Raw genomic sequence first — 12204 nt, 5'->3', positions numbered from 1 at the left:
CTGAAGGCCAGTAGTCCTGGGTGCAAGACGTTCAGTGCCAGGGCTCACCTCCCTGCTGCCCTGAGCTGTAATGCAGATGTGAACGAGCCCTTATATGTCCTGGGCTGTATGAAGAATGTGGGCCTCCACCAGTCTGAAGACTTAAAAGGATCTGATGCGTATTAAATAGATATGGTACCAGAAATAGATTTACTATATAGATATGGTACCAGAACCAAGCTTACTACATAGCTACTATACCAGACTCAAGCTTACTGTATAGATGCAGTAACAGAACAGAGCTTACTACGTAGATATAGATTTGGTACCATATCTATGCAGGAAGCACAATTCTGGTACCTTAACTGAGCAGGGGTTGTCTCGCGAAAGCAAGTGGGGTTAAGTACTTCTGTATGGCCATATTAATGCACTTTGTAATATACATCGTGCATTAAATATGAGCCATACAGAAGTTATTCACTTACCTGCTCCGTTGCTGGCGTCCCCGTTTCCATGGCTCCGTCTAATTTCGGTGTCTTCTTGCTTTTTTAGACGCGCTTGCGCAGATGGGTCTTCTCCCTTCGGCTCGGCTCGGCAGCAGCGGTGTTTTGGCCCCGCCCCTTGTACGCGTCATCGCGTAGCTCCGCCCCGTCACATGTGCCGATTCCAGCCAATCAGGAGGCTGGAATCGGTACATGTGACGGGGGCAGAGCTACGCGATGACGCGTACAAGGGGCGGAGCCAAAACGCCGCTGCTGCCGAGCCGAAGGGAGAAGACCCATCTGCGCAAGCGCGTCTAAAAAAGCAAGAAGACACCGAAATTAGACGGAGCCATGGAAACGGGGATGCCAGCAACGGAGCAGGTAAGTGAATAACTTCTGTATGGCTCATATTTAATGCACGATGTACATTACAAAGTGCATTAATATGGCCATACAGAAGTACTTAACCCCACTTGCTTTCACGAGACAACCCCTTTAATCTCACTCCACTTATGCCACTCTCACGCAGGCGGGTTTTTTTTCTGCGTTTAAGGGCTCCTTCATACTGGTGAGAAAATTGTGCAATGTTTTTTTTCTCGCAGTGCGACAGTGAGTGAAAACGCATGTTTATGAAACCAATGATTTTCAATGGTTTCATTCTCATTTGCCATGTTTTCACTCCTGTGATGTTGAGTGAGAAAAAATTGGCAGCATTTCCTTTTTTTTTTGCGATATCGCCCATTGTTTTCAATGGGGCCGGCAGCAGCAGTGCTGATCCCATTGAAAACTATAGGAGAACATCGCGATCCCCTGCCGCAGATGTGAAAGCTGTGGCAGGGATGAAGGGAACCCCCGCAGGGATGCGAGGCTGCTTCCACGTGAAAACGCCTCGCATCTGGGGGTTTTCGGAAGGATTGCGAGGGCAATATCAGGCCGTGAATCACCCTTGCCAGTGTGTATGAACCCTAATGCTGCGTCTTCAGCGCAGCGTGAAACGCTGTCGATCACTACCATAGATTTCAATTTGGCTTCTTAGACAAGCATTAAAACACAGCGTTTTTAACGCTATGTTTTTCAAGCGTTGTCTGTTTCCATGTGGTTCTGCGTTTTAAAACGCACAGCTTTGCCCATTGAAATGATTGGAGTGTGTTTTCCGCATTTGGTTACCGCATTTTTGACTGCGTCTTTTTTAGTTCTGGCATTATCCGCTTGTTTGGCTGCGTTAATAAAAAACGCATGTCCGCTCGCTGAGGAAAAATCACAGCTTACTAAATTTTTGTGCGATTCTTCACTGGAAGCCGTCCGAACTGTGGCTGTTCCACAATTGATCCAGGGATTACTCTGGCTGCCATTATGGAGTCAGGAAGGAATTTTTTCCTCTGTAGGAGCTAATTGGCCCGTTGGGGCTTTTTGCCTTCCTCTGGATCAACAAGGGGGTTGAAACAGGCTGAACTAGATGGACACTGTCTTCATTCAGCCTAATATACCATGTTATACACAGAGAAAATATTCTGCTGCACCCTGCCCCTATCCCTTTTTACCTATTTTGTTTTTCTCTTTATATCCCGCTCTCACCTCTTATTACGTGAAGGGCATGTTCACATGCAGTAGATTTTCCATTGTGTAAAATCTGCAGTGGATTTTGGAACAGATTGATCTCAAAATCTGCATGGGACTCTGACATGAATTTCGCCTCCTTATTTGAAGAGGTGAAATCCTTTTTGAAAATCTGCATCATAAATTGACATGCTGTGGATTTAAAATCCCCACCACAGGTGAATTTACACAGTGGATTTCTGTCTGCATCATTTTTGTTACATATGAATAGAGATGAGCGAGCATACTCGCTAAGGGCAATTGCTCGAGCGAGCATTGCCCTTAGCGAGTACCTGCCCGCTCGAGAGAAAAGGTTCGGGGGCCGGCGCGGGGGAGCGGTGAGTAGCGGCTGTCAGCAAGGGGGAGCGGGGGGGGGGGGGGGGGGAGAGAGGGAGAGAGAGATCTCCCCCGCAACTCCCTGCCCGCCGGCACCCAAATCTTTTGTCTCGAGCGGGCAGGTACTCGCTAAGGGCAATGCTCGCTCGAGCAATTGCCCTTAGCGAGTATGCTCGCTCATCACTACATATGAACCTATGCTAATAGTTGAACCTTGTCAGCCAAATACAAATTGTTGGTACAACATATCCTATAATATGCTGTAAATGACTGTTGGAATATATTTAATTATAGAAATAAAGTCAAGAATTGACAGGGCAATCATAAATGTCTATTTCTAATTTTCTGTTAATGGAAAGCTGGAACCATACCTCTGTAGTGCATTCTGTTGGAAGGCAACAATAGGTGGCGCTGCAGAGGTATTGTTCCATCTTTGCATTTGCATATTTTCCAGAGATGCATGGATGGCCTTAAGTCTCCTCACACCCTCTAGGTGCTCTCCCTAAGGAGAAATTATTCCCCTCCTGACCTACTTTTCTGTTATAACTTCACCCATAAAAGATACTTAGATTAACCCTTTGCACTCCAATTCTGGATTCAGGGTTTCCTAGGGGGGTTTCTCTTTCTGCCATTATACAATGGCGCCATCTACTGGCTAGAGCCAGTACTGCAGTATGTGACATGCTGGAAAGGACCCCCAACAACAGAGCAGCCAGTAATCTACAGTAAGAATACCCTACCGGACGTCTTCTGACAGAGAAGGCTGAGATGTACAGCCTTCAATCAGAATGTCTTCAGACATCAGACAGTGGACTGAAAAGGGTTAATATTTTATAATGTTTTTTTTCTTTGCAGAACTTGGTTGAAAAGAAATGTCAGGATGCAAAGCAGTATGAAGCCATGGTGGAACAACAAGCCTCTGCTCTGCAGAAAGCTGAGATGGAGGTTCAAGCTCTTCAAGAACAATTGCAGGAGTCTAAGGATGTTATCAAGGTATGTCTTTTGCTCATAGCACTCCAGGCCTGGAGATTGGTTTCTTGGTATCCCAGAGTAAGACTCCAGCTCCACATAAATATAATCTGATCAGTTTTTTTCTCCATTCATTTCAATGGGTTTTGAAAAAAACAAAATGCTTTCACTTTGTTTGTTTGCTTCAGTTCCATTTGGTTTCAGTCTTCTGCATTTTTTGTTCCAGTAAGAAAACTGAAAGAAAACGGAACTGAAGCAAACTGAAAGCATTCCATTTTTTTCAATATTCATTGAAATTGAATTGCTTTATTTCTCTGCTTCTTTGTTCCAAAAATGGAACAGAGAGATGGAGGCTAAACACTAGTGCGAATCCACTGATAGCTGTGCTAATATGATAGCCAGTGGGAGCAAAACTGCAGTTTACTTGATTTACCTAAAATGAGATTGTGGTGCAGAGAAATCATCCTAAAATGCTGGCTTATAGGAGTCTCCCTAACTTCTAACCTTCTATCTATTGCCTGCTGCAAAGTGTGTTACTGGAGATGGCACAATTGCAGAACAGGAAAGAGAGGAGTGGGAGGAAAATGAGAGGGCATCTGCTATGTCTAGAAGAAAGCAGGTTTCATCACCAACACAGAAAAGGGTTCTTTACTGTAAGAGCAGTGAGACTGTGGAACTCTCTGCCTGAGGATGTGGTGATGGCAAAATCCATAGAGGAGTTTAAAAGGGGACTTGATGCCTTTCTAGAGGGGAAGGATATTACAGGATATAAATCTTAGGTTAATTGTTAATCCGGGTATACAAGCAGGTAGGAACTATTAGGGGTTGATCCAGGCATTAGTCTGATTGCCATTAGGGAGTCGGGAAGGAATTTTTCCCCCAAAAGGGCTAATTGGCTCCTGCCACTTGGTTTTTTTTGCCTTCCTCTGGATCAACAACACAGGAGGGATAAACAGGCTGGACTAGATGGACATGTCTTCATTCGGCCTTACATACTATGTTACTATGAATCATCCAGCTTACTTAAGTCTATGAGAGCAGAGAGGAGGAAGGGGGAGTCACATACACAAATCTGTTGCCAGAGTTAATGGTGAGTTACACTTTGTCGAAAAAAAATCAAGCACCTAGAAGGAGTTGTTGTTTTGCTGAAAAACTCAGCATGCAGTTACATCTCAGGCAGATACGCAAATAATTAGAGTTGATCTCACTGTGCCCATTACTTGTACTGCCATGACACCCACCTGCCGCCGCCTCCTGTTTGCAGTGGTGTCGTGAACAACAAAACTGGACTGCTACAGAATGGAAACAGGTTGTCTTCAGCAACAAATCCAGGTTTAGTTTGGACACTGATGACGGCTGTGTTAGTGTCTGGAGACCTAGGGGTGAGTGCCTCAATCCTGTCCCCACTACTGGTGTGATGATCTGGGGGCCAGAGTCGGTCACTCCTAGTACCGGTACAAGGGACAATGACAGCTCAGCGATATGTTCATGACATCCTGCAGCCACATGTGTTCCTCTCATGGCGGCTTCCAAGAGGCATTTCCCAGCAGGATAATGCTCGGCGTACACACAAGAGGGTCATAGGGATGCCTCCACAACATTGTCACACTTCCGTGGCCTGCCCGGTCGCCTGATTTATGAGCAATAGAACATGAAAGGGACCATCTGGGACACCGACTTCCGACAGCCTACAAGTGTGCGCGATCTGGTGGCTTAGTTATAGCAAATGGGGTCTGATATGCCGCAGGATACTATACAGAACCTGTATGCCTCCATGCATGCCCATATCACATCTTATATCCAAGCTGGACGCGTCCCAACAGGCTACTAGAGCCTCCCTTAAAGTCACTGGCGTAACTATAGGGGATATGGTTGCACCCGGGCCCAGGACTGTTAGGAGGCCATAAGGCCTCTCTTCTCCATATAGGGAGCCCAGGACTATGAATAAAGCATTATAGTTTAGGGCCCTGTTACAGGTTTTGCATTGGGGCCCAGGAGCTTCAAATTACGCCTCTGCCTCAAGTGTTCAGTTTTCCGCAATAAATTTGCTCTGATATTGTAATCACTTACTTATATCAACATTGCAAACACACATAGGAAGTTTCATTTGATTTTGACAACTCCTATGTGCTTGTATTTTTTTTTTTTTTACAATGACTGTATTTGCTTTTATTTATTCATATCTACACTGTACTTTACTGCTGTACACTGTCCTACACTGTTAATATGTCTCACTGTGTGTGTTAAACAGAGCAGAGTTTGCAGTACTCTGTGCAGTCTATAGAACATAGCATAGCAGCTAGGCTACTCCCACCAGTTCTGAGAGAACTGGTCATTCATGGTTGGAAAGTATGGGCAGATTGAAGAATTGTTATTGTAACTATTTTTTATTGTTTGTTTGTAGTTATGGTTCTGTTTTCACAGCAAATACTTTCTCTTTTTGTTTCTACAACACAGACACTGCAGGAATTAAGGCATGAAATGACAAACAAGCTAAATGGTGCCCAAGAACTAGCGCACAATCAAGAATGCTTATTGCAGAGCTTGAGGGATACTCTTCAGAACAGAGACCATGAAGTAAGTGATCCTCTAACATGCCCTTACTTTACCATATGTCTTTTGAGTATTCTACAGGAGAAGGCAATTTTTTTTCTGAATAAAGTCAATGGTAGCAAGTAATAATTGCTCTTTGTGTCTTTATTTTTTATCTGAATTTAGATATGCGTAAGTATTAGAGATGAGCAAGCAGGCTCGGTTAAGGCAGTTACTCGAGCGAGCATCGCTCTTCTCCAGTAACTGCATACTGGTCCGAGCAGATTCGGGCGGGGTGGCAGGGGTGAGCAGGGGGTGCCGGGGGTAGCGGGGAGGGGGGGGGAGAGAGAGATCTCTCTCACTCCCCCCCCCCCCGCCGCCCCCCCAAACCTGCTCGGACCAGTATGCATTTACTCGAGACGAGCGATGCTCCCTCGAGTAACTGCCTTAACCGAGCGTGCTCACTCATCTCTAGTAAGTATGACCTAGGGAAACATTCAGTTTATTCTAAAGTAGAACTCAGTCTATAACCCTAAAGATGTTTGCTTTAAAATTGTCAAGCAATTTAAAAGGCTATATTAGCTCTCCTGACGTGTCCATTTCAGTCAATACGTGCATTATCCCTAAAATAACAATTCTAGCGTATGAGTTCTGTGTTATGCCATTCTTCTGTTGTTCTTCTTGCAAATCTATGATTAAATAATGCAGAACTCATAGTAACATAATGTGTAAGGCTGAAAAAAGACACATGTCAATCTAGTTCAGCTTATTTCCCCCCAGTATTGATCTGTTGATCCAGAAGAAGTTGTCAAAAAAAAAAAAAACATGAGCGCTCGGTAAGATGAGTGTTTTTTATGTGCGCTCAAAAAAAGTGCTTCTAAAAGAACCAATGGGTTCCTATAGAAGCGGTCACATGAGAGGATGTTAGGAGCGCTAAACGGAGCGCACCTGACAAAGATAGGGCTCCATTGATTCCTATGGGAGCAGAAGTTAATGAAAACTCCTGCGTTGGGAATAGATTCCCTGTTGCTTACAGTAGGGAATTTAAAACATGCTGCCCAGAAAGAACATTTTAAATGTCCCATTGTAAACTCCTGTTAGTCCCCGCGAGGATGAGGGGACTCCCCGAAAGTTCCCTTAATCCCCTCAGGGACTAACAGGAATTTACAACGGGACATTTAAAAAGTGCTTCTGGGTAGCACCTTTAAATGCCCTGCTGTAAGCAGCCGGGTATTCCTCCTGCCCTACTGCTGAGTAACTGGTAAGCACCCTGGACAGCATGCACCATGGAACTGACAGGCGCTCGCCTGTCCATTCTTTTTTAGAAGCTCAGTTTCTGTGCTTCTAAAAGTGGTCCATGTGAGCGCTTCCATTGCAACCTATTGGTTGCTATAGAAGTGTGGTCTTACACGCTACTGTAGCAGAGTGTAAAACACGCATGTCTAACCGAGTCCTCAGGCAGAGAATTCCATAGCCTCACTGCTCTTACAGTAAAGAACCCTTTCTATGTTGATGACCTCTTTAAATCATTTGTCCTTTCACAGTATGTCACTGGCCACACATTAGGGCACATCATATATTGACAAATGGAATAGTGACACCCATTTGTCAGGTTTTTTTTCTCTTGATTTCCAGAAATAACACAGAATTGTTATTTTATGGCCAAGTATTTACTAAAGTAGGAGAGCTGACTGGTCACTAAAGAGTTGGGTGGCAATGCAGGTACCTAATAAAGGGACCACTTTGTGATATAAATTAGCATTTAGTGAAAGCTTGCATACCTACTTTCAAATCAGACAAATTGTATAAAAGATCTCGAAAATGTAATATTATTATTGTGCCAGTTAGCTGTTTTGTTTTTCTTGACCTTCTATGACAAGCAATTGTCTTCTGAATTATCAGTGTTTGCTACAGGGATTTCACATTTTCTTGTAGGTTATGGAACTGTACCAAATGATAGATGAGCACAATGGCACTATCGCTAAACTGCAGGATATGCTAATGAAAAGTCAAAATGAGCAGCTGCAAGTAAGTGAAGCCATGGCACTTGTGGAAGTAGACCGCACTTTGTATACTGCAATGTATTTATCAGTAAATATAACATGCAAACTCTTTATACATACAAACTGGACTTCTCCTAGACTTACTGCCTTGTACATAAGTAGTTGGTGTTTATTTACCCCAACCTTAATGTCTGATTATATATTCTAAATATTCTAAAATATTGTTTGCCTACAATATAATCCGCACATTTCAGTGTAACATGGCAGGAACCCCTGTATCAGACTGCTTTTAGTTGCATAAGACCATTACTACACCGCAGTAAACCCAGTTTTATCATATTCTATAACTGTTAGTAGTTATACATACCATGTGCTTCTTTATAGAAGGAGGCATATATGATTCCAGTTAGAGCTACATGCTGTCTTTACACGCAACCATTATCGCTCAAAATTCATCCAAACCACCAAAAGTGAGCGATAATCAGTTTTGTCTTCACACGTAACATCGCTCACTTGTCGTTAGCGGTTGTTTAAGCTGACAGAAAAGTCAGGTTAAACGACCTCGTGAGCACCAACTGGCTTCTCGTGCTGCTTGAAAGTCCCCCGTGCAGCGCTTCCAAGGATTTGGAGCTGCAGATGCCACAGATCCATTAATCCACCACAAATGAATGATGCTCTTTTGCGCGTGCATCAGCGTGTTTTAGTGTACTTTTTGCTCCAGCAAGGTATGTTCATTTGTGCGCGGCAAAGAAAGAAACAAACGCATCCACTGAAATACCTAACTAGTTCCAGATGTGTTCTTTTTAAAGCGAAATTACGCAATGCTTCACACAACTCCTTGTTTGCGTAACCTCCATTAACTTCTATGTGGCCCTTCGGTGCACAAATAAGCAGAAAAATTGAACATTTTGACATATTGCGCATGCAAAATGTGAATAAACCTATTGAAATTAATAGGTTCTATTCTCTGTATATTACGGCCATGTGAAGCCGGCCTTACTATGCAGAATCTGCTTAAGGCCTCAGTCACACGGGCGCATCGGCACCCGTAAACCGGCGCCGATGCGCCCGTGTGACTGACACCAGCAGACGGACGTTCCTGAAGACGGCCGTCTCTCTGCAGCGCCGGAGGAAAGAGCATGTGACCGGCTTCATTCCCGGTCATGTGTTCTTTCCTCCGGTGCTGCAGAGAGACGGCCGTCTTCAGGTAAGTCCGCCTCCTTCCTACAGTCACACGGGCGCATCGGCGCCGGTGTACGGGTGCCGATGCGCCCGTGTGACTGAGCCCTAATTAAGTGACTTATCACTTTTTTTTTACCATTACATAGATTTGAAATCCACACGGAAAATAAATCTGTACTGTTTGAACACGACATGGATTTCCCATTGAGATCAATGGGAGATGGATTTGTCATAGGTTTTCGGAAGGAATAGACAAAAAAATTAGCATGACTATTCCGTTGTATGACCATGCCATTGCCCTGGCCCCAGCAGGCTTATAACATATTCAGGGATATTCATTTGCACCAGGAAAGACTAGAAGCAATAGGATGAAACTGAAAGGGAGGAGACACAAATTAGATATTAGACAGTGAGGGTGTTCAATGAGTGGAACAGGTTACCACGGGAGGTGGTGAGTTCTCCTTCAATGGAAGTGTTCAAACAAAGGCAGGACTGACATCTGTCTGGGATGATTTAGTGAATCCTGCACTGAGCAGGGGGTTGGACCAGATGACCCTGGAGGTCCCTTCCAACTCTACCATGCTATGATATTTCATGGTTATTTATGTTAAGTGCAAAGTATACTGAAGTTCTACAGACGACATACAGCCCATGTCTATGTAAATGTCAGCATTAGACGTTTGTATTCAGTAAGTTTCGGTGGCCGTGACTACAAATGCACACCGATACATAACTGTTACATACATTGCAGCGGAAGTATTGGTCATTACTCTGAACTAACGAGATATTCTATCCTCATAGAGGTTATATCACATGACTTGTGTTTTTCTAGACTTTTCAGGTAATGCCAACGCAGCTCCAGCTTCTAGATCTGCAGAACACTTTATTCTCTACACAGATGGAACTTCAGAAAAAGCAGTTAGCTCTTCGACAAAAGGAACGCCAGCTAACTGATGTCAATAGATCGCAGAGGTTGCTGGAAGTAGACTTACTAGAAGGACAACAACAGAAAGAAACCACATGGAAACACAACCAGGTAACCTCTTTTATTCCCCATACAGTGTGACTGTAACATTACACGTGCGGATATCCACTGCGCAAGCTAGTCCTGGCATTCACGGAGTATCGACTATTGCGACTATCTATGGTGTGTTAGAAACTGTTATGTGGCTGTTACACTGCTCAACAGCATTTTAGCATCTGGTGTGCGATATATCAATTCTTATGGATTTTTGGGTGTAGAATCCGAATTTACCTTTAAAAATGATGTATCAGATAAGGTTTTTATGTCATTTAGATTTTTTTCCATTTTTTAAAAAAGGTTTTTGGGTTTGTGCTCATTTTCTGGTGAATTATTTATATAAAATAAAATCAGTAACTAAGCTTAACTCTTTATTTGAATATAATACACAGTGGATGCAGTTCTAAAAATGGTCACTAGATGGCAGAACAATGTAGTTGAGCAGGAAGGTTACCGACATGAGCCTATCTGTACTGCTGTTTAGTGTTTGTTATAATCTGCATGAAGCATTTCCCTTCATTCTTACCTCAGCATATCGGTATTTTTTGAGTTTCATTCACAAATACATTACCAGAAAAACATTATTGAGTTCTGAGTGTTATTTTTTTTTCTTGTATTTAAAACCAGACAATATTTGGCAATACTGCATTATTGTCTATGTAATAGTGCTGTGTATCTCAGAAATGTGACGTGATAGATAGAATCTGATTCTTTCACTGAATTCAGCACCCCAAAATTAGTTAAACCAACCTGTTTTCAAACCAGATACAGGAAAAAAAAATTATTTGTTGAGCAGTGTTATTAATAAGTTTAGGAATGTTGTAATGCATAACACCAATGTAAAGAGCCTGTGCTCTGCCTGCGCTCTAGTACATTCGTTAGAATGTATGAATTCATGTGCTTTTTACTGAAGATGATAGTAATATTTTGGATAAGTGATCCACTAAACATGAGTTTCAGAAGTGTTCTGCTATAAGCTTACTAACAGAAGTTACACCTTGTTGAAATGTTGTTTTCAATGGTAGGGTGATGGTTTGCCCACTATGCTGTGATCAAGAAGCCTAAGGCCTCATGTCCACGGGTAAATTAATATTTAAAATCCGCAGCGTTTTTCCCGCACGTGGATCCGCGCCCCATAGGGATGCATTGGACACCCGCAGGTAGTTAAATACCTCAGGATGTCATTTTTCCCATCAGGCGCAGATCTGCACGTGGAAAAAAAAACGCAACATGCTCCATTTTCGTGTGGGTGTCCCGCGGGGTCGGCTCCCACAGGCTTCTGTTGAAGCCTATGGAAGCCGTCCGGATCCGCGGAACACCCGTACCAGAATTAAAACTCACCTCTCCGAACGCTGAGGTTCTTCCTTCCTTCCTGGCTGAATCTTCTTGCTTCGGCCCGGCGGATGTGCCCGGCGCATGCGCGTGGCACGCTGCCGGCGTGCCGAGCACATACGTGGGGCCAAAGAAAGAAGATCCGGCCAGGAAGGAAGATCCGCAGCGTCCGGAGCAGGTGAGTTTATTCTGATTTTTAGGCCTCATGTCCGCAGGGCAGGAGGGACCCGCTACAGATTCTCTATGAAGAATCCGCGGCGGGCCTGATTTTCCCCGTGGACATGAGGCCTTAGAGCTTTGAAACTTGAATGCCATGGGGGTATAATGTTATGTGCAGATACATTTCATCATGATTAGAGATGAGCGAGCCTACTCGACCACGCCCCTTTTTCGCCCGAGCACTGCGATTTTCGAGTACTTCCGTACTCGGGCGAAAAGATTCGGGGGGGCGCCGTGGGTGAGTGGGGGGTTGCAGCGGGGAGTGGGGGGGAGAGGGAGAGAGAGAGGGCTCCCCCCTGTTCCCCGCTGCTACCCCCCGCACCGCCACGTCTCCCCCTGGCGCCCCCCGAATCTTTTCACCCGAGTACTGAAGTACTCGAAAATCGCGGTGCTCGATCGAGTAATTACTCGAAACGAGTAGGTTCGCTAATCTCTAATCATGATTAGAGATGAGCGAGCGTACTCGGAAAAGCACTACTCGCTCGAGTAATGTGCTTTATCCGAGTATCGCTGTGCTCGGGTCTGAAGATTCGGGTGCCGCTGCGGCTGACAG

The 12204-nt window shown here is 44.2% G+C and overlaps 1 protein-coding gene across 3 annotated transcripts in view; it reads left to right on the top strand.

Annotated features, from left to right (window-relative positions):
• Positions 1-12204, top strand: part of PDE4DIP (phosphodiesterase 4D interacting protein) — a 144765-nt gene that overhangs the window by 39872 nt on the left and 92689 nt on the right. For all 3 annotated transcript variants that reach the window (XM_066597053.1, XM_066597052.1, XM_066597051.1), the window contains 4 exons: positions 3249-3386; positions 5820-5939; positions 7830-7922; positions 9912-10115. In XM_066597053.1, the coding sequence (XP_066453150.1) occupies positions 3249-3386; positions 5820-5939; positions 7830-7922; positions 9912-10115 (555 nt within the window). The remainder of the gene's footprint in view (positions 1-3248; positions 3387-5819; positions 5940-7829; positions 7923-9911; positions 10116-12204) is intronic.

The sequence above is a fragment of the Eleutherodactylus coqui genome, chromosome 3, assembly GCF_035609145.1.
Source record: "Eleutherodactylus coqui strain aEleCoq1 chromosome 3, aEleCoq1.hap1, whole genome shotgun sequence".
NCBI classification, from domain to species: Eukaryota; Metazoa; Chordata; class Amphibia; order Anura; family Eleutherodactylidae; genus Eleutherodactylus; species Eleutherodactylus coqui.
This window is presented reverse-complemented; position numbering and strand designations above follow the sequence as displayed.